This window comes from Mirounga leonina, unplaced genomic scaffold, assembly GCF_011800145.1.
Source record: "Mirounga leonina isolate KUSES-001 unplaced genomic scaffold, KU_Mleo_1.0 Mir_127, whole genome shotgun sequence".
Lineage (NCBI taxonomy): Eukaryota > Metazoa > Chordata > Mammalia > Carnivora > Phocidae > Mirounga > Mirounga leonina.
In genome coordinates this window covers 78822173-78849851 of record NW_023270316.1, presented here as the reverse complement: position 1 = coordinate 78849851, position 27679 = coordinate 78822173, and the positions used below count along the sequence as shown (strand labels likewise).

At 35.7% G+C, this 27679-nt stretch overlaps 1 protein-coding gene across 5 annotated transcripts in view; it reads right to left on the bottom strand.

The window, feature by feature from the left end:
* XPO4 (exportin 4) overlaps positions 1-27679 on the bottom strand; it is a 120238-nt gene that overhangs the window by 79282 nt on the left and 13277 nt on the right. For 3 of the 5 annotated variants that reach the window (XM_035003719.1, XM_035003718.1, XM_035003721.1), the window contains exons 2-4: positions 10254-10359; positions 4786-4927; positions 511-649 (exon numbers count right to left, since the gene is read on the bottom strand). In XM_035003719.1, coding sequence (XP_034859610.1) covers positions 511-649; positions 4786-4927; positions 10254-10359 — 387 coding nt within the window. Of the gene's footprint in view, positions 1-510; positions 650-2663; positions 3290-4785; positions 4928-5037; positions 5193-10253; positions 10360-27679 lie in introns of those variants that run through there. The other 2 variants (XM_035003722.1, XM_035003723.1) reach the window with 2 other exon arrangements.

Here is a 27679-nt window from a genome sequence, read left to right as displayed (position 1 = left end):
AGGAGACTGAAAGGGGAAAAAAACAGGTTCCCCAGAGTAATTCGGTCAAGAACAACGGTTCTCAAATTTGTTCAGTTAATACTGGTGGTCAAAGTATACCTTGACCCATTAGTACAGCAACATTTAAATAATTTTTGTTACATTACATATCATTTTATATTTTATTCAAACATTTCTATTATCACTAGCAGTTGTCAACAGTTTATTAAATGAGGACAAACGCTCAATAGAAATGTTTAAGAATATTACAGTGTATTGGCTTATAATATTTTATACCATTAAAATGCTGATTATCAACAATGCCAACATGGAAAAACAGAGTCAAATGAAAAAGCAAAGTACACAATATCGATAGTATGTAAACATAAAAAAGGACTAAAAGAAAACATGAACAAATGAAAATTGCTTCTCAGACTGTGCACTTGTTCTTTAATGTAGATATCATTACTGTTATTTGTGTCATGCAAAATAAAAATTTTAAATATTTATAAATACAGATAGCGTACTTACCACAGTGGGATTGCCACTACTTATCAACTGGCTGACTTCATGAAAAATGCTTTTGCAGTCAATTGATTTATCTAAGGATCCTCGTTTTACAATTACTGCTACTGCTAATAGAATCTGTTCCCGAACATACTTTTGGAGGCTGTAAAACATAAAAATCATTGTGAAAACCTTTACATGAATCTAATATAAAAATACTCCAAATTTCTCACTATGTCTGAAGCTACTAATAACACTGCTTTGCCTATGAGGGTAGTATAGCCTACTGGTTATGCACAGTGTCCAAAGGCATAAGATCCGGATTTGAATCTACACTCCATTATGTTACTGGCTATGTGACCCTGAGCAAGACAGTTTCAGAGCCTCAAGCTTTCTCATCTATTAAAAGGGGGTAACAGTAACAGAGTTGTTACTAGGATTAAATGTTCTTAAAACTGTGCCCAATGCATACTAAGTGCTCGGTAAGTGTTAGCTGCTTCAGGCAGTGTTCAATAGATTCAAGTCAGTTCACTAAGAGCCAGCTTATGATTCTATCATAAGAAATTCTGATCTAATATCCATCTCCACCCAGTGGTATAATCTTAAATTCATTTCCTTTAATGTGAAAAGGCAACATGCTAGCTACCCATGATATATTATGGACACATACAAATTTTTTTAAATCTTTTATTAAAAATTTCCTATCTAAACTGTGCTCCTCAGTGTGATGGCAGAAGCACCGATCCCAACTGGAGGCATTCTACAAAGTCTATTAGACCACAAGGAAATAGAGATTTAACTGTCTTTTCACAACCTTTTCTTAAAGATAAGGTTCAGAAAACATAACTCTGAGCTTTATAATCCAGACTCTAGAATGCCACAGGATATGACAACCATGTGTCCTTGGGATAAACTACAAATTCCTTAACATGGCTTACAAGCAGTGGGACCCAGCCCAGCTTTCTTTGGACGCTCCCAATTTACCTGTTGTCTTACATCATTACTTACTAATAGTGTTTTCTTTAACCCTGGAAAGTGTCCCCATTTGGACATAAATGATACAGTCACCCACTTCCAAGGCCCTTCATGGTCAGGTATACCTGCTGCCCTCTCTAATCTCCCCCCACCCACATACACTCAAAACTACAGAAACACTGAGCTTCTTTCAGTTCCTGGCACAATGCACATGCACTTCCAGGCCTTTAAATGTCTATGTCCTCTGCCAAGATCGTGATGCCACTTTCTCCAGAGACATTCCCTGAACAGCTCCCTGAACGTGGTGGGCCATTACTAAGGAGGGCTCCCCCAACACATGATGGGCATTTACTAGACATTTATACAAACATGTCTCCCTATGTCAAGACTGAAGTGAAAAGTATTCCTTCAAAATACAGACTCGAAGTATTCATTAAACAAATAAATGCAGAGATCCATTATGTGGAAGAATATGAGTTGACCAAAGTGAATTTTTATACTTTTGGGGGAACACAATAATTTCAAATATATGGACTACTCCTAGGAAATGTACATAAAGCTCGTTTTATTTATTTTTTAAAGATTTATTTATTTGAGGGGGGGGGGGCTTATGCATGTGTGTGTGACTGGGGGGAGGGGCAGAGGGAAAGAATCTCTAAGCAGACTCCCCACTCAGCAGGGACCTGATGCAGGGCTTGATCCCATGACCCTGAGATTATGAGCTGAGCCAAAACCAAGAGTCAGATGCTCAACCAACTGAGCCACCCAGGCTCCCCCACAAAGCTAGTTTTAAGGAAGTCCACTGGCAAGAATTATAACTTACTAGGAAAATAAATAATAATGGCTAACATTTGTTGATGCTTATGGTATGCAAGGCTTCCTATAAACCACCTTCACAAAAATTAATACATTTAATCCTCATAACTATCTTTTGAGTAAAATAATATTAACTCTAACAGTTAATTAATAATAACAACAATTAAAAAAACTAATGTACAAAGAGGGTCATCTGCCCGTGCACAGAGAATGGCAGAAGTGGAAATCACAGTCCCTTTCTCAACCACTCTGCTATACTGTCAAGTGCACCTTCCATTTTACTCTATATAAATGTTATCTCAATTAGGAGGAAAAAAACAGAAAAAACCCTGTGCACCAAATGAGAAGTATACAACACTATGAACACAGTATTCATGGTATTCTACCTATGCAGTATACCAACGGTTTTCACTTGACTTGAGTCCATACTGTAGGAAATTCTACAAGATAAAAATGGCTGTGTCATGAAAAACAAAAAAAAGGGCAGAATTATTCCAGATTAAAAGAGACTAAAGAGACATGACAACTAAATACAACATAGAATCTGTGGTTAAATCCTGGATCAAACAAGTAACATAAAGGAGGAAACGATATCAATAATATTATTCAGAAAACTGAGGAAATGAAAATAAAGAATCAGAATTACATTAGATCAATACAGATAAGCCAATTATATCAAGAGTATTGAGATTATGCTCTCAGGAGAGATGCTCAAGTATTTAAGGATGAAGTATCATGATTTCTGCGGCATACTTTCAGGTGGTTTGGGGGGTAAATGCACATATATAAGAGAAATCAAATGTGACAAAATGTTAACTGAACCCCTACTAGGAAAAGAGTATGTGTGTGTTCACTGTACTCTTCCTTCAACTTTGCTGAGAGTTTTGTTTTTAAAGAGTTTGGGAGAAAATATATATGTGAACTACAATCAGCTCCAAAAGAGCTCCTTGAACTAATGAAAATTATTTAAGAATGAGATTATTTCGGGGTCGCCTGGGTGGCTCAGTCAGTTGAGTGTCTGCCTTCAGCTCAGGTCATGATCTCAGGGTCCTGGGATCGGGCCTGCGTTGGGTTCTCTGCTAAGCAGGGAGTCTGCTTCTCCCTCTCCCATGTACTTGCTCTCTCTCAAATAAATAAAATCTTAAAAAAAAAAAAAAGAATGAGATTATTTTTGGATAGTACAGGAGATCACATGCACAATCAAAATCTACCACACATTTAAGTTTACCAAACTCTCCAGAGTTCAGTGGTTCCCATGTGGGGAGGGTGGGGGATCAATGAGCAGCTCCAGGGCAAGCCAGTATCATATCACACCCAAATGGCCTCATCAAACAACAAATTAAAATTTAAATAAAGAAAACCAGTGTGAAGGAGAAGAGAAAGGTTTGAAACCCAGTTTTTCCTTATTCTATTAAAAGTGGGAAAAACAAGCCAAACCTTCCCTTTACATACATTTATATTCATTCATTTATAGAAAACCTTACCCATTACACTTGTAATGTTTATAAGCTAAGTAAATCTTGCCTTTTTTCTCTCATGCATTCTTCATACGAAAAGCAACTAGCACTTGACTGTGTGTTAAATTCGTGCAGTAATTATTATTAAATATTAGGAACTCAGAGACTGCTAGTGAACAATCAGTAGGAACAAAGGTATGTTCTAAATTATTTTTAAAGCTTTATGCATTTTAATGCCACTATCAGACATTCCTAATTACCAGCATTTCTGACTACATAACATTTTCTTCACCGAATTTGGAAATGAACATCTATATAAAAAGTATTCAAGGGGATCAACATAAGAATAAAAAAAAAAAAAGTATTCAATTGTCCAACTGCGCACATGGCATACATACAGTGTGCATTGCCTCTTCTTAAAAGAAGACTTGGTGTTTGGGGGACTTAATCATATAAGGAATGAATGTACAAATCTTATAAAATGTTCAAACAATAGAATGTGTATAGCACAAAAAGAAAACTTACTTGTATTCCATTTCTTAAAACTGATCCGTTTTCCAAAAGAAACTATTAAAATTTGGTGCTTTCTCTTCTACTACCTTATTAATGTGCATTTCTGTGTACATATATATGTAACACTTGGTTTGTTAATGGTACTTAGATTTCCCTCTTCACCTGTCCTAGGATACTCACCTATGTCTTATAATACTTACCAAGTACCAAAAGAATAAGTACAAAGGATTTCACTTGAGTCTAAGATCAACTTTTATTTATAACCAAAATCTTTGGAACTAAACCAACACCAAAAAAACCTAACATCCAGCATCATCTTTTCAAAGAAACAAAACCTAGTATTGTAAGCTTAAATAAAAAGTAGTATTTCATTAAGGACCAAAAACAACCCACAACCATGTGTGTGAGTTTTAAAATATGAGCCCCAAGCAGGGCTTAACCATAAACATCTATCATTAAAAAAAAGAAAAAGAAAAAAAAGAGAGAGAGAGAGAAGCACAGCAAAAGCATTTTAGCAGTACCTCCACCACATACTTACTTAGGCCTTTGTAAGACATATGTTAAAAGGAATGTTCGCAGTGACTCGATGCTACCTTTTTCCAAGAGAATCCACTCTCGGACAACTGCTTCCATTATGGCTGTGGCAGCTTGAAAGAGGACATAGTCCACTTTACTTGTTTCTGAGGAGAAAATTAGAAACTTTCTTTAAACAGCAGTTCATCTTCCTTTGAACATTTTGCATTTATTAATTTAAAAACAGAACTTTTCAGACAAGGAATAAGATGGTTACCTGTTCTTTTTTTAATCCAGTGACCTTGCTCTAGCACCACAAAGAGGTTAGTTCCTCTCAGAAGACACCCCAGGCAGGTGGCAGCTAATCACCGATCACAATTTTCACAAACTTTCCTCACCTCTCTTCAACTGTTACTTCCAAAGCATGAAGAACTAAAAAATAACACAGCTTTAAAAAAAATAAAAATAAAAATATAAAGCAATCAGAAAATTTCCTAAGAGATTCTCACCCTGTGCAAAATAGAGCTTTGTATCTGCAAAATATCTTAAACTAGTCTTTGAACATTACTATTTGTGATGAGCCATGCTGTTAAAATATTTGTTAAGTGATTAAGCTTTCAGCAGGATGGCCCATCTCCAATAGCAAGTTCAGAAATAAACACAATCACGTTCAGGTTTTTTTTCTCAAAATGTTAAAAAAAAATTTTTTTTTTGAGTCATATTTACACAAGGTGAGAAGTTCTTGTGAATTTTCTGATTGCAATATTGATCAAACTGAATAAAATTCCAAAGCTACACTTAGAAAAACCCAGCCTTAACTAGCAAGTTATAGTTTCTGAACTACAAACTAAATCAGGAGGGAAAGAAAAAATAGAAAATTAACATACGTAAGAAATATTTTAATTTTCTATTTTTTCTTTCATTCACCAATACCACTACAATCGGTTTCCAAACAGCATTATCAAAAGGGAGAAACAGTCAAAATGAAGTCAAGAAAAAGTAGAAATTTTCTGAAGTTCTAAAAAATAACCATCATGTGAAATCCATGAAAAGTCTATTATTAGACTGCAGGTTATTTGCCAAGATCACTAGACATGAGTATCTGAAAGCCATGAGAAATTAACTCTAGGCATAGAATGACACCTTCAAGAATTTATCAGAAGAACATGAAGATATAGTCAGGCACATCATATTCTCTCCTACTCAAGCTTAGGTCATTTAAACATCTTGTAAGTGATCTTGACACAATAAGCTATAAAAATGCATGAGAAAAGGTATACCCTACATAAATTCCTATCAATTTAGACTACTACATATGAGTTTTGAACATACAAAAACTAATAAGAGGAACCAATTCGGACTCTTTTTAAGTTTGATTATTCCATGCTATCTTAACATGAACTCTAATTGAGATGATAATCAGAACTCACAAAAATTGAGAAACTTTAAAATATTATCAACAGATAAAGCAACAGCTTCCAAAAATGTAAACCTACTATAAAAAGAGGTGTTTAAAGTTCCAGGAGAAAAAAAAACAAAAAACTTTTATTCAAAGAGGATTTGAAACAGAAACTAGCTGTATCTATTTAGATCACTTAAGGAGAACTATGGTACTGCTTCATAAAGGTAATTCAAGCAATCTCTTATAAACCTCTTCTTGAAAGTAAATGATGATTGATGGCCTAATTTCATTTTCTACTGAAATAGTAAAAATTTTAAGGACAAAAAACCTGAAATCCTTAACTATCGGTTTTAACAAAGAAGCAAAATCTTAGGGACTCACAGAATTTTGGAACTACAACTCCAAAGATCATCTAATTCATTTTTCGCATTTTATAGGTAAAGAAAGTGTTGATGAACCAGAGATTAAGAGAAGAAATTCAAGGTCACATGGCGGTAAATGTTCCTTGAGCAATACTAACCCGCCCCTAAAGGCATATACACCAAAGAAGAGAAGACCAAACAAGCACCTTCTTGTTTTCATAAGCAATGAGACATGCTTATTTCTAACTGTTTGTGCTTATATCCAACCCATTTTTCCTGACTCCTCTTCTTTATTTGCAAGGGATGGGGGAGGAAATAACTGCAGAAAGTGAATGACATTTGAAAGTTTCCAAGATAACTCTTAGATACCTCTGCTTGATATTAAATAGGCATATCTAAATTACTACTCCCATATGAAGCTGTCTCTAAGAGTGGAGGATCTGAAAAAAGGAAAGCCAAATTCCAAATTTAAAAGGAGGAATTTTCCTAACCTAATGAATTATTCCTTCTCATAAAACTTATGATTAGCCTTCATAAACTGTACTTGTATGTAATATAAATGTGCAAAAGAAGCTATATGGTTCTCTAGAAGCTACCAGCAGAAGATTAGTAGGACTTTACATGGACAAACAAGCCTTATTCTTGCTCTCTGCTCTAAAGATGCTCGAAATTGCAAGGTTTTCATGAGGAAATCACATCTATCTAGAATTTTTGATACTTTTAGGATGATTCTCCACTGACCAGGACACTGTCTAGATAATAAATTATTTTAGGCCACTTTAAGCTTTCACTTCCTACCATAGTAACTTTCTTTAATAATAATTATGTAAATAAAATTAATTTCTATCATGTCAGCCATCTGAAACTACACAGAACCATGAAGACAAAAGTTAAAGTGAAGGAAATAATGAGAGGCAGAGCACTACACTGAAAAAATATTTTCAAAAGAAAACTAAAACTATAGTAGTCAAGTCCCAGATGTTCAGCTACTACATACAATTACCTCTCTGGCCTTAAAGATTTCTGTCCAAAGCATAGGCAATAGAAGCTCCAGAGTCTGCTTAATGATACATAGGCACACCAATCAAGAGTAAGTCTCAGGTTTCATTTTGTTTTGTTCCAACCACTTCTGAGATAAGAAATTAAAGAAATCCATTTCTCCCTGAGAGGACAGAAGAATGCTACAAAGTTAGTTCTGGAAGCGTTGAACCAATCTCTCACTAGTTGGGGGTATTTCTTTACCAAGAACAGAACTCAGAGGATTTGTGAACGCACATTCCACCAGACCAAACTAGCAAATTCTTAAGTGCCAAAGACTTCTGAAGCGAAGAAGTCTAAAAATACTCTTAAGAAAAAATGCACAGGCTTGCAACATGCACACGCACATGCACGTGTGCACACACACAGAGAAGAGTGGAAAAGTAAACCTAGAATAAAAATAAAAGCATAAGAAGAGAAAGAAATGAGGAAAAACAAGAAGCATAAAACTTAAGTCAGAAGTGGGAAGGAAGAAGTTTAAGAGGCCAGAAAGGGGAAGCATCAAAGAGAAAGTCTCCCCTTTATTAGAATATATCACCCAGACACTGTATAAAAATGACATATTATCCCTAAATAAGAATGTGAAAATTCTGAATTGCGATTGACTGCCACTTGTATGAGAAGTCTTCTTAGAGGAATTAACCCTTCTGTGCTGGTGGCAACTGAGTAAGGAGTTGAAAGATTTTCTGTGAAGTTTAGATGTAAACATTAATGTAACACAGGGCTTTGCAGTACATTAATGATTAGATTATGCTTATAATACATGCACTCAACCTTTTAAATAGTTAATGTCTCAAAACCCAAACTGATTTTAAAAGCATAGCTGGAACTAGCAATACTATTCTTTAGAAATTTTTATCAGGAAAACAAAAGTATTCTAAAACAAGCTCAAATCATAACAAAGCAATAGTACTTCATAAAATATACATACTCTTAAAAAAGAAAGAGTCGTATAAACAAATACACTCTAATAAAATACTTACAACTTAGATCAACTATTTCCCAACTAGTACAGAATGATAACTGAATTACAATGAAAGTCAGATGAAAATGATGGACTCCTAATTAATGTAATTAAGGCATATGCCATAAAAACCAGACTCAAATTATTTTAGGTGACTAGTTTAATACGATGGCTTTCTAAATCTAATTTCTAAATGCTGAACAATTTCAAGGCAGTAAAGACAAAGGCTCCCTTAAATTCCTAATAGTGATACTTAGTTTTGCTTCTTGTAATTTAACATGAAATTAAATATTCCTCACAGGCATATGATAACAAATTTTCTTAGTGCCAGAAACAAATTCACCCCAAAGTATAAAAACTGAGCATAAAAAATAAAAAAGATCAAAACTGCCTCATTTAGAATTTAAAAGGTGGTTATTAAAACTGTCCCTCTAATGATAAGATCTAACTCCTGAATGAGACAGAGCCACCTTCACCATCACTGCTAGCTCCTTGCAAACAGAGAACGGAGCACATTTTTAAGGTTATTATTTTTAAAATGTCTTTTGAAATCAGGTAATGGGGTCACTTACGTTACTGTTTACAAAGTGGTTTTAAATGTTACTACATTTGTGCCTCATAACAGCTTAAGGCAACCAAGTCCATTAAGGAAAATGGTACCACTATTCTCCTCTTATTGATGAAAAAAGGGCTAAGTGACTTCCTCAAGTTGATACCATGCAACAGGCACCACTGGTGCCCAGATCTCACAGTACCTACAGCAATGCTCTTTCTACTCCAGTCGAACAACTCATTTATAAGCCCTTTATGTAAAGCATTATTAACATAATTTTAATTATAGGCTATTTCAATCTGGAAACCAGATTGGCTAACAGATAAGTCTTACTAAAAGCACAAGAATAAAAGGTCAGATATTTTAGTTCTTAATACACAACTAATCAATTTTGTGGGCAAGGATAACTCAGAGCCTCAAATATGGGTCACAAAAAATGGCTCCAATTAAGAAAAAGAGCCAGAAATAATTAAGGTATAAAATAACAATAACCAATGAAATCTCTCTTATATTATTGAAAAACATATAAGAGGCAGAAGACTGTGTGTGTAAATCTTTTAGAAAATACCATTTTTGGACAAGACTTATAACTTTTGTGATTATTTTTAAAGGAAAGAGATCATTTCTATACATGTCAGATAAAAGGTACTCATATAACATTTTTACAAGAGTAAAAATGCTTCATTTAAAAATATACAGTGATAACCTACACAGAATTGACTAATATTTGCTAAGCAAGCTGAGTACAAAGTATGCGGTTAAAAAATTTTTTTAATAAAACTAAAAGAAAAACTGTTGAAACCTCCAAAAACAGTAATTTTAAAACACTAGGATAAGATATTTTATAGTACATTTCCTATGATAAGTGATAGCACTCTTGAAAACAACTGAAAAACTATTAGACTTTCCCCCCCACCATTAACAGCCTTCATGTTATGGTCAATAATAAAACAAATTATTGAATACTATATTCAGGGGAAGAAAATTCAAAGTAAAAACAAAGTTCACTGGCTTTATGGAATATCTTTAAAGCCACTTCAATAGAGTGATTACTAATGGAAAATTATAACTATACAAACCTGCTTGTTTTAAAAGGACCTTAAAATATCTAACATTTAAGATAGAAAAACGAGATTTGATTCTGCAAAAATATTTTTATAAAGTGAATACTTACCCAAAATATGCTTGCAAACCGCAAATGGTGATTTTGATTTCCTAAATGATAAGAATATGTGCTCTGCATGCTGGCGTTGTTCATTATTAACCATGGAAGGTGGTGCCTTGAGAGTTAAAAAAAACAAAAGCAAAACAAAACAAAAAAACAGAGTACACTTGTTTAATAAGAAAGCTTGAACAACAGCAAACCTTTAACCCACAACAAGAGAAAATACTTTCACTTTGGGGAGGGTAATGGGAGGACAAATTCCTGCTTGTTATTTTAAAGAAACTACAGTATAAAACTTCGTAATAAATATTTAAAATATGGTTTCAGGAAAAAGGAAGAAATTCCTGGCAAAGTTTGGGTGAGAACCCTTTAAAGTTGCCTACATTTTAGAAGATACTTACCTAACATTTTTCTTATCTTTTAAAAATAGCTAACTTATTGCTTTTTATTCCAAAATATATCACTTCATCAAGTTCGAATAATCTCTCATTCTTCAGCACTGGTGAAACTGAATCCAAAGTTACTAAAAATTGTTTTCTAACAGCAATCCTTTAAAATAAAAGTTATTACCAGATAATTCTACCTCAAGTTTTCTAAAATCACCATTAAACTAGAAAAATTAGGGAACAGTGAAGTTTAGAATTTACAAAACTCCTATCTGAATAATAAATTAGTCAGCAGAAAAGCCAGACTTCTGGCTTACCAAAAACAACTTCTATAGTCTGCCAGGTTTTTAAATACCATTTTGTTCTAACAATCTTTCCTTCTAAAGATAATACCCTTTCTGAACCTAAAATATATATTCTCATTATATGGCTTGGTAATCTTTGACTCATTGGCACCCATCTGAAGAGAAGAGATTGCTTACGTAAACCTACCAATTAAATTATCAGAATTCTCAATTTGGGAGGGGAGAGTCAGGGTAGATGGTAGGAAAATAAACCTTTGCTACTGTAACCAATATGAAATGGGGAGACCAAAATTTCAACTATACTCAAACAATCTGGAAGATAAAAAACATTTTTTATAGATTTTATGTATTTATTTGACAGAGAGAGAGACAGCGAGAGAGGGAACACAGCAGGGAGAGTGGGAGAGGGAGAAGCAGGCTTCCCGCTGAGCAGGGAGCCCGATGCGGGGCTCGATCCCAGGAACCTGGGATCATGACCTGAGCCGAAGGCAGATGTCCAACAACTGATCCACCCAGGCACCCTGATAAAAAACATTTTGCAACAAAGTATGTTACAACATTATTATAAACTATAAAGTATATCAGTTATGCAACATTAGTCACTATAATTTTAGTTAAAATAGTGAGCAAAAATGTATATCCAAGAGAAATTAACGAACTTCAATAGTCTGGCCTAATTAGCTAAAACCAGTTAAGATACTATTCCTAATGATACAGCACCCTCTATAGCTCTCTAGATAAAAATGAAAATATTTTCATTAAGGAATTGTGTTAGGGGCGCCTGGGTGGCTCAGTCGTTGGGCGTCTCCCTTCGGCTCAGGTCACGATCCCAGAGTCCTGGGACGAGCCCCGCATCGGGCTCCCCGCTTGGCAGGAAGCCTGCTTCTCCCTCTCCCACTCCCCCTGCATGTGTTCCCTCTCTCTCTGTGTCTCTCTCTGTCAAATAAATAAAAAAATCTTAAAAAAAAAAAAAATTGCGGGCGCCTGGGTGGCTCAGTTGGTTAAGCGACTGCCTTCGGCTCAGGTCATGATCCTGGAGTCCCGGGATCGAGTCCCGCATCGGGCTCCCTGCTCCACGGGAAGCCTGCTTCTCCCTCTCCCACTCCCCCTGCTTGTGTTCCCTCTCTCGCTGTGTCTTTCTCTGTCAAATAAATAAATAAAATCTTAAAAAAAAAAAAAATTGCGTTAAATTCTTCTTAATATGTTTTTTGAAAAAGGCTTTATAATAAAATACTGTGAAAGCTAACTACGCTAAATATAAATATTTTGTCCTTCCATTTGTAAATTCTTCATTCTCACCATTTTTTTAATTCAACAAATTTGTGTTTTTACAAGATATTTCATCATTAATATCTGCTGAATATACCCCAAATACTCAGCATATTAGTAACCACTACTGCAACATGTTATACTGCTATGAATACAAATCGACAACTATGGATTGCCCAGGTAATTCTGACTTAAACATTCTTCTCGTCACCCTTGAAAAGCAGCATATATATATAATTTTGCAAATAATCATGCCTGTTATCCTACAAACAAAAATAGTTCCTAAAGCTAATGATTTTTACACACCCTAATATCCACATACTTAATCAAGTACAGGCCTCAATATAACTTAACCATGATAGAATGATATTTAATTTATAAAATATTAAGATTTCCTAAGTAATGAAGTATAATCTAAAAGTCGGTTTATCTTAACCACCTGGTTGAACATTATCATACAAACAATAAAATCATCAACTGATTCACTGAATGGCAATATGGTATTCACTTTAGTTTCCCAAAACCCAAAACTTTTAATTCTTTTTGAAAATGACTTGGCAGGGGCGCCTGGGTGGCTCAGTTGGTTAAGCGACTGCCTTCAGCTCAGGTCATGATCCTGGAGTCCCAGGATTGAGTCCCACATTGGGCTCCCCCGCTCAGTGGGGAGTCTGCTTCTTTCTCTGACCCTCTCCCCTCTCATGCTCTCTCTCACTCTCTCAAATAAATAAATAAAATCTTTTAAAAAAAATAAGAAAATAAAAAATAAAAAAAAAAGAAAATGACTTGGCAATGGTTGCATCAGTGAGTCCTGAGCTTTTTTGTTAAAAGCAAAACAATACAAAAAACCACAAAAGAGATTCCCAGCCCCCAGAGATTTAGGAGGCGGGGAGCTTAAACAAAAAATATGCATTTTTTCCTCCAAAGTCCCTAGATAGTACGACCTATAGAACCTCCACCTGTCAAACTCCTTCCTCTTCAGAAACCAGAACTCATCCTTCAAATTCTGCTTCAGTCTCTCCTTCATCAGTTTTTCCTGACCTTTCCCCAGTCAGCCTGAACACAAATGATGTCTCTATCTCACCTTGTAGGATACACTACGTATCTCTACTACCCAACTTACCATAATGTACTGCAAGTATTTGCTTGCCCCTGTTTCCTTTTCTCTGACTTTTCTGACACCAGAAGCTTTATTTTACTCATCTCTTAAATTCCTAGAGCCTTGCACATACCAAAAGGAGAGGCAACACAATAACTAACAGTTACTGAGTACTTAGCATTGCAAGGCATTATTTTCAATAGATGGATGGCACGCAGATATATAATCTCATTAATCCTAATAACCTTATGAGGAAGAAACTATTATTATCCCCATTTTACAGATGAGGAAACTGAGGAATGGAGTAATCAATTTGCTCAAGGTCAAATAGGAAACAGAGTTGGAAACTGACCCTAGGGCCCTAACTCTTTAACAGAAACTACAACTTAGGTGGCTCAGTACCACGTAAGACTCACCATGTTTAAAGCTTAGGGGTAGAAAGGAAATAAATTCCCTCTAAAAGTCCTCCTCTAGCACCCAAAACCGACATTAGAGTGTTTTACATAGTTTGTAAAGTTTCAGTAAAGAAATAATAATAGTAAAAGAATCTTTTTGTATTGTCAGTTGATGTTCTTTCATTGTCACTAGTAGTAAAAGCTTTAAAAAAGCTCACACTTCAGAGGTGGAGTCAAATGAATCAGAAGAGCCGGAAGAAATAGCAGGTGGTAGCAGAGTACAGTAATGGTAAGAGGAAACAGCAGATGAGCAATTCCAGGTATCTTCAGGAAAACAAAAGAAACATCAGAGAAAAATTGATAGGTTTTTCTAAAGAGTCACACTAGCAGGAAACCTGAAGCTCACAAATTCCTAACTCAATATACTGGTGTTTCTGGCCCAGCCTACACCATATCCAGGCCACCTTCAATTTATAAAAAATCCTTAGAAAACACCGTTGGTAACACACAGCCAAGGGCATCTGAAGCTAGAACTCAAAATACACTTAGAGATGGATTAAATGACATATTTAATATGAGGGGTTTTTTTGGGGGGGTGTTGGGAGAACCAAAGTACCTAAATAATTTCTACTCAAAAAGTATTTACTGAGTGTAAAAAGTATTTATTATACTTCAAGCACCAGGTCAGAAGCAAAGGATGTAAAAATAGGGGAAAACATCCCTGCCCTTAAGAGTTCTGAATCTTAGAAAAGACAGACATTAATCAAATAATCACACAAATAATTATGACAGCCTATCATTTCTGCTACTAACTGCATTCTGGTCTCTCTGTCATCATGCTAAACTTGTCCTCAAAAAGCCAGAAACCCCACTTGCTAAATCCTATGAGACCTTTAGACTCTTTCTTTCCCTGGGCAGCTAAAATAACTTTTATTAAGGTTAACCACAATAGCACCAATTATTCCTCATGCAGAGTGCTAAGTTACATACACTCTCTCATTTAATCACAGCAACATCCCTGTACAAATTATTTCCTCTCTTTTACATATGGAGAAACTTAGATTCACAGATTGTCACATGCCCAAGATCACAATAAATATCATAACCAGAATTTCATCTTAAGTCTGTGTGACATCAAAGCCCATGATTTGACTCTCTTTTAGTACTAATGAGGAGATACAGCTGAGACTAGTTTGTCAGATAGCTAGTAGAGAAATCTGAATAATATTCTTGGCTTACTATAAACATTATTATTTACAGGACCATGAAAAAAAAAATCAAAGTCAGATCAAAAAATCAGGCACAACTTGTAGATAGGAAACAAGCTACAAAAGTAGAAAACAAAACTGGAAGTCATGCCATAGAGTTCATAATAAGAATTTTCTTAGCTCTAATTGCGCTCTCATTTTTTAGAGAGAGAGCATGGATTAATGTTCAAATTAGAAAATCACAGATGTACTACCTAAAAACATATTTACTGGTAGTTTTTCATTCATTCACTGAAGACTTTAAGTTAAGAATTTATTCAATTTTTAGTTTTCTCTCTATAATCTTTTCTTCAACCTTTGGAACTTACCATTGCTCCTACTTAAATTTAAATCCATAACACATAATGATATACTTTATTACTTTAAATGTATCATACCAATATTTCACAGCATTCCACAAAGAGTAAATTCCAGATACTGGACCTTTCCAGCTAAACAAATTTGAGAGATGTGCCCTAATTAATCTCTTGTGATTTCCTAGCACATTCCCAAAAGCTGTCCTTTCAAATCTATTTTTCTCTCAAACCTCTCATCTCATGATACCCAGGTACTCCAATCTCTCAGAAAATGACCTTACTTCTTCTTTCCCAAAGTGAAAGCCTTCCTGTATAATTAGCTCCTTTATGTATCTTCCTTTTCAAAAGGACTATTCTATCACCTTCTCCAACTTCTTAACAAAATATTCCCTCCCCCTCTACTTTCTCTGAAATCTAAATCCTCCTCCCATTCCTGCCGCACTGGCTCCCCACTCACGTATCACCTCATTTCCTCCCTCATCTCTTCTCACTTCTTTATCTTAAAGTTATACTAAGCAATGGCACCCTGCTTTCTGCTTACAAACAGGTTTACCCTACCTTAAAAATCCTTTTAAACAATCTTACAGTCCCCTTTAATTAAAAGAATGGGATACTGGGCGCCTGGGTGGCTCAGTTGGTTAAGCGACTGCCTTCGGCTCAGGTCATGATCCTGGAGTCCCTGGATCGAGTCCCACATCGGGCTCCCTGCTTGGCAGGGAGTCTGCTTCTCCCTTTGACCCTCCCCCCTCTCATGTGCTCGCTCTCTCTCATTCTGTCTCTCAAATAAATAAAATCTTAAAAAAAAAAAAACGGGATACTGAAACAAAATGACCAGGTTTCTAATCCCATCTCTGTAGCATAGTAGTTGGGAAACTTCCAGGCAAGGATACCTTCAGGCAAGTCAGGGTTCCCATCTAATGATGCTAATGAATGCATCTCATAAGTGGTAAGAGAACTGCAGTTAAAAATACACATATGCGTCCGGGCACCTGGGTGGCTCAGTCGGTTAAGCGTCTGCCTTCGGCTCGGGTCATGGTCCCAGGGTCCTGGGATCGAGCCCCACATCAGGCTCCCGGCTCTGTGGGAAGCCTGCTTCTCCCTCTCCCACTCCCCCTGCTTGTGTTCCTTCTCTCACTCTCTCTGTCAAATAAATAAAATCTTAAAAAAAAAAAAAATACACACATGGGTCTCCCCAAATTAATCTACAATAATTAATACAACTCCAATTTAAATCCCAATGAACCTTATGGTTCATCTCAGAATATGACAAAGTGATCCCAAAACATGTAAGAAAAAGGCCAAAAAGAATCAAATTAACTAGGAAAAAAGAACCTTGACAGCAGTATGCCTAAGTGAAATAAGTGAGACAGAGAAAAATATTTACTTATAGAGAAAGATCTCACTTACATGTGGAATCTAACAAAAAATAGCTCTTCGTAGATATGGAGAACAGATTGGTGGCTGTGAGGAAGAGGAGGATGAAATGGGTGAAGGGGGTCAAAGGTACAAACTTCCGGTTATAAAATAAATAAGTCATGGGGATGCTATGTATACAATGGTAACTATAATAGTATTGTATTGCGGGGTGCCTGGGTGGCTCAGATGGTTAAGCGTCTGCCTTCGGCTCAGGTCATGATCCCAGAGTCCTGGGATCGAGTCCCACATCGGGCTCCCTGCTCCGCGGGAAGTCTGCTTCTCCCTCTGCCTCTCTCTCTCTCTGTCTCTCATGAATAAATAAAATGTTTAAAAAATAATAATAATATTGTATTGCATATTTGAAAGTTACTAAGAGAGTAGATCTTAAAAGTTCTCATCATGAGAAAAAGATTTAGTAGGTATGTATGGTGACAGGTATTAATTAATTGTGATCATTTCACAATACAAATACTGAGTCATTATACTGTATACCTGAAACTACTAAAATATTATAGGTAAGAAGTAAATAAATAAATAACACTTTGAGGTTCAAAAAAACTATTTAAAATGTGGGGAAAGAATAAGAAAGGAGGATGGGAGGATGGGTGAAATAGGTGATGGGGATTAGGGAGAGCACTTGTGACGAGCACCAGGTGTTGTATGAAGTACTATAACACTAAACTGTACACCTAAAATATTACACTGTACGTTCACTGGAATTTAAATAAAAACTTAAAAAAAAAACACAAGGCAGTCTTATACAACCAAATATGAACACTTATAAAGGCATTATAATAATTTTTAAAAATAGTAGTTGAGTAGGAAAAAACAAACACGGGAGCAGAGAATTCCCAGAAACAGACCCATGACATATGACAAATTAGTGAGGAAAGGCTAGACTATACAATAAATGGCACAGGAAAGTTGGCTACTTATTAGCAAAAACAAAAGATCAGGTATTTACTCATACCATACAAAGTAATAAATTCTAGGTAGATTTAAGATTTAAAATGAAAAGCAAAACTTTAAAAAACTAATGACAAAACCTAAAAAGAAACCATAGGAGAGGGGCGCTGGGTGGCACAGTTGGTTGGGTGTATTTTTGGTTTTGGCTTGGGTAATGATCTCAGGGTCTTGCGACTGAGCCCCGCCTTAGGCTCCCATGGAGTCTGCTTGAGATTCTCTCTCCCTCTCCCTCTGCGTTCCTGCTCGTGCTCTCTCCCTCTATAAAATAAATAAATAAAATCTTAAAAAAAAAATAAAAAAGAAAACATAGGAAAATATGTCAGAGTATGGAAGGATTATTTTAAACTTTATAAAACGCATAAATCTTTTTAAAAATTAATAAATTCGACCATTAAAATTATAACCTTCTAAACATTAACTGTATGTGAAAGACCAGTCATAGATCAGAAGACAATAACAGTGCTGAATATAATTAACAAAGGACTAGTATTCAGAATATAAAAACTCCCACAGAAGATAACTTATAGCAGAAACTGACAGCTACCTCCTCAATAGTCACTCCTCTTCCTTGGTAAAGAACTTGAATATACAGCACTGCGCCCAGCTAAGTAACATTTCCCAGTGCCCTGCCAGGACAAGTTATGCCAATAAGATGTAAACAAAGCTTGGGATAGGACTTCCTAAAGGGAGCTGATTCAGCTGACAACATATTTTTCTTTTGTCTGTGGATCTTCTTTCCTGCCCCCCGGAAATGGATATGGTGGCTGTAGTTCTACTAATCATCTTAGACCACAAGAAGACCTAGAAGATGGGAGACATCAGCTAAGAATTATAAATACAGAAATAGAAAGAAAAAGAAAAAAACAGCAGCAGCAGCAGCATGAGCCCCTGATGCTATCCTGGAGCCACTAGACCATCCTCAGATCACTTTAACTCCACACTTTATGTGAGAAAAAATAATCCTTTTTTAAAAGACATGACATGAAGCAGGAAACTTATTTGAAGGCTTGTTCATGGTTATCAGTTGTCTGATATTGGAGTTTTCCGTTACATGCTGCCTAATCCAATCCAAACAATTACACAATGCAATAGAAAAGTGGCCAATGAACAAGAGGCCAGATATATCACAGAGAAGAAAGCAAAAATGGCTAATAAACGTAAGAACATACTCAACCTCACTAGTAACCACTGAAATGCAAATTAAAACAACAAGCTATTATTTCTGAGGGGGAATGTAAAATGATGCAGATTAAAAAAAATAGTACAAAAACAAGAGCTTGGAATTTGGGGGTACTGTACATAGTTATAAACTTATGATAATCTAAAATGGAACATTCATTTGGATTTTAGAATTACCTAGAAAAAGTTGGTGGCCCTGAACAGCAAGGTATGCAAAAATTCATTCCTAAGCATTTATTCCCTAGAGAACCTCTCCCACACACATAGAAGGTCAACAAAGACGTTCCTTCCGCACTATCCTAACAAAAAAGAGTAACAATTTGAATTACATCAACAGGAAATACTCTATAATACTGTCATATAATGGTTTATAAGGCAGGTAAGAGTGAACTGGAGCTCTATTTACCAAAGTGGATAAACTCTGAAAGTTACTCTGAATGAAGAAAGCAAATGACAGAATATATACAATATATCATCTATATAAAATTTCAAAAACTTTAAAGTATGGTAGTTTTTATTTTCCTTTGTGGGCAAAGTGTAAAAACATGGAAGGTAAGGACAAACAATTTTAAAATTATGGTTATCTTTGGGGATGAAGAAGCAGAGGCTGGAGAATGGTATCTAAAAGGGACTCAAAGGAGGTTTCAATTTTATCTGTGATAGATTATTTTTAAAATTTTATGTAAAATGGCTATATTAACATTTGTTAACCCAGGAGATGGGTACATGGTTATGATTTACATTGTTCTACATACTTCTCTATTTATTTGAAACATTGCATTTTTAAAATGAGGGACCTTCGGTTCCTGACGGTTCAAGATACTCTGAACAACTCTTTGGCTAAAACCAAATAAAAATGGTGGATAAAATATTTCTACATTTTTTAATGTATTGCTGAGCTTACAAGAAATTAAGAAATCCTCAGAAGCTAAAAGGTAACCAAAGCAGGGATCCGAAGATGAAAGATGCCACTTATGCACTTACCCTAGAGACATTTGCCAATCCCAGGTGACTTTGAGTTTCCATTCTGACAGCTGCCCAAAGGTAAAGTCACAAGATAAAATCAGGGACCTCCTAAGATGGGGACTAACAGGACATCCCTCCACATAAAACTGGGATCCTCAGAGTAAGGGTAAACCATTAAAAAACAAAAAGAAAAACAGAGAGGGAGGAAGAAAGAGAGGGAGAAAGAAACTTGCTAGTCTGGATCTTAATAATAGGTAAAAGAAGAAAATTACTTCAGACAACTGATAACCATGAACAAGCCTTCAAATAAGTTTCCTGCTTCATTTCAAAAGGACCCATGTGGCCCCAAAATTTCAAGCCAATAAACTTAAAGTAGTCCTGTGTTGGTCATGCACCTAAGACACTTGGAGTAATGCACCATAATCCAGGTTTCAGACTTCTCCAGAAATACTTTTAAGAGCTAATACTCAAAAACTTTTAAACACATGAGGAAACATGTCACCATGAGTCTGCAGAATAACAAATTAAAGAATCAAACCAACAAAACTCATAAATATTGGAAACGTTCAGAAACACAGTACAAAAATGTTTAAAAGAACTTAAAACTGTATGATGTAAACCTTATCAAAAATAAAACCTTTGCATATCAAATGACATTATCAACAGAACAAAAAATCAATTCACAGAATGGGAAAAATTTTGTACCAATCACATATCTGATAAGGGAGTAATAGCCAGAATCTATAAAGAATTTCTAAAACTCAACAACAGAAAAACAAAGAACCCAATTTAAAAATAGGCAAAGGACTTGAATATACACTTTTTTTGGAAAGATTTTATTTATTTGACAGAGTGAGCACAAGCAGGGGGAGGAGCAGGCAGAGGGAGAAGCAGGCTCCCCGCTGCATGGGGAGCCCGACGTGGGGCTCAATCCCAGGACTCCGGGATCATGACCCAAGCCGAAGGCAGTCGCTTAACCAACTGAGCCACCCAGGCGCCCCACATTTTTTTTTTTAAGATTTTATTTACTTGAGAGAGGGAGAGAAAGCAGAGGGAGAGGGAGATGCAGACTCCCTGCTGAGCAGAGAGCCTGACACGGGGTTCCATCTGAGGACCCCGAGATCATGACCTGAGTAGAAGGCAGATGCTTAACCAACTGAGCTACCCAGGCAGCCCCTGAATATACATTTCTCCAAAGAAGACATACAAACTGCCAGTAAGCACAGATTCCAACCTCACTCATCATTAGGGAAATGCAAATCAAAACTACAATGAGATTCTACTTTACATCTAGGAGAATGACCAAGAAAGAAAGAAAGAGAGAGGGGAGCCTGGGTGGCACAGATGGTTAAGCATCTGCCTTCTGCTCAGGTCATGATCTCCAGGTCCTGGGATCGAGCCCCATGTTGGGCTCCCTGCTCAGTGGGGAGTCTGCTTCTCCCTCTCCCTCTGCCTCTCCTCCTGCTTATGTTCTCTCTCTCTCTGAATCTCTCTGTCTCAAATGAATAAATAAAAATCTTAAAAAAAAAAGAAAGAGAGAGAGCAAGAGAAAGAAAGAAAGAAAGAAGAAAAGCAAGTAACAGTTGTTGGCAAAGATGTGGAGAAACTGGAACCATTACTGGTGGGAATGTAAAACATGTAGTTTTTTTTGTTTTTTTGTTTTCTTTTAATGCAGCCACTATGAAAGACAGCATGGCAGTTCCTCAAAAAAATATTACCACACAAGACAGCATTCCACCTCTAGGTACGTACTCAAAAGAATTAAAAGCAGGGCTTAAACAGACCATACACCAATGTCCATAGCAGTATTACTCCCAAAAGCGAAAAGGTGGAAACAACCACATGTCCACTGATGGATCAATAAATAAACAAAAGGTAATAAATATACACATATAATGGCATATATTCAGCCTTAAAAAGGAATGAATTTTTGATACATGCTACAACAGGAATGAATCTTGGAAACAATTTGCTACGTGAAATAAGCAAAAAATAAGAAAAATGCCATGTAATTCCACTTATATAAGGTATCTAAAATAGTTAAACTCATAGAGTTGAAATTGATTATGTGAAAAAATCTGAACAAAGAAAGCAGAATAGTGGTTGCCTGGGGTGGGTGGTGGGGAGAAATGGGGAATTATTATTTAATGAGTACAGAGTTTCAGTTTGGGATAATGGAAAAATTCTGGAGATAGTGGTGATGGCTGTAGAACTCTGTGAAAGTACTCAAAAACGTTAAATTAAGGAGCAAGATAACACAACAGATCTCTTAGGAACAACATAACAAGAGAAATTTAAATATTTATAAACATATATCTTGCTTAGATGGTAGTTACAGGGGTATATACAACTGACCAAACTCATCAAACTAGCCACCCAAGATTTGTGAATTTTATTGTATATTAAAATGCCTCAAAAAATGTTAAAAACTTAATGGATAGATTAAAAAGCACATTAGACACACTGAGGAAAAAACTGAAAACAGATACAAAAAATTATTCAGAATGAGGAAAGGCACAAACATTAAAAGTCTTGGAGGACAAAGTGAAGGTTAGAGCCCCAGGAAACTAACCTATAGAAACCATATCATCCAGGCTTCCTCACCCTCTTCCCCCAGCTCCAGTGGCACCTTTTCTCCACCAAAAGCCACAGCTCCTGTCAGGCTATTCTCTCCTACAGCTGCAACTCTCTCAAACTCTTCACTCTCCCTCCCTGCACATTCAGTCCCCAACAAAGGCTTCCCCATCCACTGCGGTTCCCTTACACCTTACCCCTCCACAACCTCTGTCAACAGCCTCTTCACTAACTCTTTTCAATGACCTCTTTGAGTGTTCCTTTGCCAGGATCTTGACTGACACAGCATCCAGTAAGGATGGGAAAAATAAAGATTCAAAAAATAATGGCAGGAAGTATTCCAAATTGATAAGTAAATTCCAAAATTTATGAGAAACACTAAAACTCAGTCAGAAAGCTCAATGAATCCAAACAATAAAAAAGAAAAAAATTATATTACTGATACCACAGTGAAACTGAAGACTTCAATTCAAAAATTAAAGAGATCTGAAAAACAGCCAAAGAAAGATAGATTACCTTCAACGAAGTAACAGATTGAAAGAGATTTCTTAAAGCAAGGAGAAACCAGACTAGAGAGAAAACAGTAGTACTGTTTTCAGAGTACTGACAGAAAATAACTATTAACTTAGAAATGTAGATCCAGGAAACACCTTTCAAGGATTAAAATGTAATTGATGACATGTTCCTGCAAATAAAAACCAAATAAAAACTCTTATTACTGAAACACTCTTCCTTTAGGAAATTCTGAAGGATATACGCCAAGGAAAGTGATCCCAGAAGGAAAGCCTTGAATGCAAAGGACTATGGACAAAGAAACTGATTATGTGAATAAATCTGAACAAATATTGATATTTTAAAAATGATTAATTTGTGAAATTAATAAAGGTGATTAAGACTTTGGACAATATATAGAACATAAATCAGGAGAGGTGGTTTTAAGTTCTTGTACTGTTCTGACTGAGATAGCATATACAGATTAACTTTAAATTGACTATGCAGGGCGTCTGGGTGGCTCAGTTGGTTAAGCGACTGCCTTCGGCTCAGGTCATGATCCTGGAGTCCCTGGATCAAGTCCCACATCAGGCTCCCTGCTCAGCAGGGAGTCTGCTTCTCCCTCTGACCCTCCTCCCTCTCATGCTCTCTGTCTCTCATTCTCTCTCTCGCAAATAAATAAAATCTTAAAAATAAATAAATAAATAAATAAAAATAAATTGAGTATGCATACTAAAATGTCTGCCATGGTCAAGAAAATAGAGAATATATACAATACAACACACAAACTATGGAATGAGAAACAAAAGATTATCAAACCCCAAAAGAAAGCAAAAGGAAGGACCATATACACATACACAAAATAAGATAACAAAAACATGTAACTTATCAGTAATCACAAATAAATATAAATAAACTAAGCTGCAGATTAAAAAACTGAGACTGTCAGGCTGGATAAAAAAGAAAATCCAACTTTGTGCATACAAAAACCCAAGGGCATAGAAAGGCTGAAAAGGCTGGAAAAAAAACATGCCAAGCCAACTGTCATCAGAAGGTAATGAAATTGATATAACTATGATAACAGCAGGGAAAAAAACCCAGAATTTAAAGTAAAATGTTACTAAAAAGAAGAGGGTCATCTAATAATCATTAAAGGGTTAACTGAAGCAGTATGTAAATATACAGCCTCCAATATATATAAAGCAAAAATGAGAGGACTACCAACAAATCCACTAATCTATCTCTGTCCATAACTGCTAGCTTAAGGAGACAACAAGATTTAACAAGCTTAATTTAAGAGGCATAAATACCTTGCCCCTTTAACTGGATATCACACATTCTTTTCAAATACACACTGAATGTAAACTGACAACACACTAGGCCATAGGGCGTAGTCAAACAAAAAATTTTAAATAACTGATATGTACATAACATATTCTCACAAAGCAATTAAGTTAGAACTTGACTAAAAACAAAAACTAGAAAAATTCAAGGATGGCGTGCCTGGTGGCTCAGTCAAGTGTCTGACTCTTGTCAGGTCATGCTCTCAGAGTCCTGGGATCGAGCCCTGATCAGACTCCCCACTCAGCTGGGAGTCTGCTTGAGGATTCTTCCTCTCCATCTATACCCACCTCGCCCCCTCTCAAATAAATAAATCTTTAAAAGAAATTTAAAAAAAAAAAGAAAAATTCAAGGATAAAAGAAGAAAGAATAATAGAAAACACTGACCCAAAATACTTCATATCAAAAATCTGTGATATGCAGGTTGAGTACAATTGGTAAATGCATAGCCTTAAATGCTTATGTTGGAAATTTAAGAAGGTTAAAACAAATAAGCTAAACCTCTAACCTAAGAACTTAGAAAAATAGCAGAACCTACTCCCAAAAAATAGAATGAAGAAAATAATAAAGAGCAGAAAATGATGAAACAGAAATTACATATACAGTAAATATAAACAAAAAAAGCCAAAAGTTGTTTCTTTGGAATGACTAATAAAACTGGTAAGACTCAGGCAAGAGGGGTGAAGAGACAATAAGAATTTAAGCAGGCAAGATTAAAAAAACTGTAACTACACAGGTCTTGACTAATAGAGATATTGAAAGAATAACAACATTATGGTGATAAACATAATTTATGTAATATGGACAAATTCTTAGAAAAATAAAACTAACTTAAGAAGAAATAGAAAACTTAAACGGTCCTACAACTATTAAGTAAATTGAATCAGTTTGAAATATTTTTTCTTTTAAGCCCCCCAATCCAGATTTTACCAAACACCAGGGAATAAATCATTCCAATCCTACAGATTTCAAGAGTACAAAAGAGGGAACACTCTTCAACCTATTTTAAGAAGTCAGCATATCATTATAAATATGCTGATACCAAAACCAGATGAGAACAGTATAAGAAAAGAAACTTACAGGCCACGCTTACTCACGAACAGAGATGGAAAAATCTTAAAAGACAGTTCATATACCAAATACAACAATGGACTTTTTTTAATAAAAGTAATAATGTACACTGTGACCAACTTAGTTTATCCCAGGAATGCAAAGCTGGGTTAACATTAGAAAACTAATGTCTTTCACCACATTAACATACTAAAGAAGAAAGAATGCAGAAACATTCTTAATAAGATCCATGACTAAACTTTTGGCAAAATAGGAATAAATGGAAACTTCCTTAACCAGATAAAAAGAATGCACAAAAAACCCACAGCAAACATCACAATAATGCTGAGTCAATAAAGGCATTCCCTTAAACCATCCACAAGTGTCAGTATACCATCAGGGTCCAGTGGACTCAATTTTTGGAGTTTTTTTCTTTAATAAGCAAGTTTTTTGGTTTTTTTTTTTTTTAATAACTAGTTGTAATGCTTGATATTTTGTGACTCTTCTTTCTTTTCTTTTCTCTTCCTTTTTTAGAGAGGGAGGGAGAGAGAGAGAAAGTGTTCACACCTGGTGGGGAGGAGGAGAGGGAAAGGGAGAGAGATCTTAAGCAGGCTCCATGGTCAGCAAGGAGCCCAGTGCAGGCTAGATCTCAGGACCCTGAGATCCTGACCTGAGATGAAATCAGAAGTCCGACACTTAACCAACTGAGCCACCCAGGCGCCCTGATTTTTGTTTTTTTCTTAGAGGTATTTCAAAGAATAAAGAAAAGCTTTACTTTTTAAAAAACAGAATAAAATTCATTCTAATTTGAAGTCATTTATGAACCCACCAGACCCTTCTATAAGATTCATAATGGAATCTTAATAATCACATTTTTTATATCTTGAAACACTTTACCATTTCACCATTCTAAGGACTATTCCATCAGAACTCATCAACTATTCCCAACTATGCTAATGCTAAACTAACAACAAAATTAAAAAATAAGAAATGATGAAACCACCTAGAAAAGTAATGCAATAGCAAAATAAATCAACACTATTACATTAGCCTCAATTTTTCTTTTACTACATTGCTCAAGATATAGCATGACCTTTCAAGAACGTATAAAATATGGAAACACCATATTCACCTTTTTTTTTAAGGTTTCATTCAATAATGCTGAGAATTCAGAATTTTTTTAATTTTCACCCATAATAAGAAAGAGAAAAAGACGGACAAGACACAATTATGATGTGAATCAGAAGATGATGCACAAAGACAAAAGAACAGCACTCTAGACCTGTACTGTCCAACATAGTAGCCACATGTGGTTGTTTAAATTAACTTAAATTAAAAATTTAGTTCCTCAGTTGCACTAGCCACATTTCAAGTGCTTAAGAGCCAAGTGTTGCTGGTGGCTAGCACATTAGACAACAAAGCAAATCCTATCACTGCAGAAAATTCTAATGGACAAGACTCTATGATGATAAAATTGATCATATAAATGTAATCTCAGACCCTGAGTCTACAGATGATGATATTCTAGATCAATGGCTCTCAACTTAGGCAATTTTGATCCCCCAGGGGATGTCTGGCAGGGTCTAGAGACATTTTTGGTTGCCACAACTGGGAAGTGCTACTGGTAACTAGTGGATCAAGGGTAAAGATGCTGCTAAACATCCCAAGACACACATGCCAGACCACAATGTCAATAATGGCAATGCCCTAGTTTTCTCAAAGACAAGAATCAATGTATGAACCACATACTTCCAAGGACAAAAAGAAATGATGGTATTCTCATCCAGTCAGTCATTACACAAGAATTACCTCATTGCCCAATATTCTGGAACAAGAACCTGGATCAGCTTGTTTTGTTAAGAGGATATATGACACTATTTTTTATTCTTACTCTTTTATTAGGTCTGCATAAAAAAAAAATTGATATAGTTCATAAGTGGACAAATGTTAAAATGTAGGTGTGTATATAAAGGTGATGAAAAATTCATTGTCTTGATCATTCTAATTGGTGTTTATAAATCAAAAAAGGAAAATTATAATTATGAAGCAAAGAATTTGGCTATCTTCTCTTCATCAATGTTATGTGCCACCAATGTTTCCAGAAGTATGTGTTTTGATGATTCTAGTACAAAAATCAGAATAACAAGGTAAAATCTATATATTTTTTAAAGATTTTATTTGACGGAGAGAGAGAGAAAGAGAGCACATGTGCACTAGCAGAGGGAACTGCAGGCAGAGGGAGAGGGAGAAACAGGCTCCCCGCTGAGCAGGGAGCCAGACATGGGGTTCGATCCTGAGACCCTGTGATCATGACCCAAGCCAAAGGCAAACACCTAACCTACTGAGTCACCCAAGTGCCCCAAGGTAAAATCTATTGAAGATGCAGCAGTTGATATCTAAATTAGTACATACTGCATTTAAACAGTGGGAATGCAA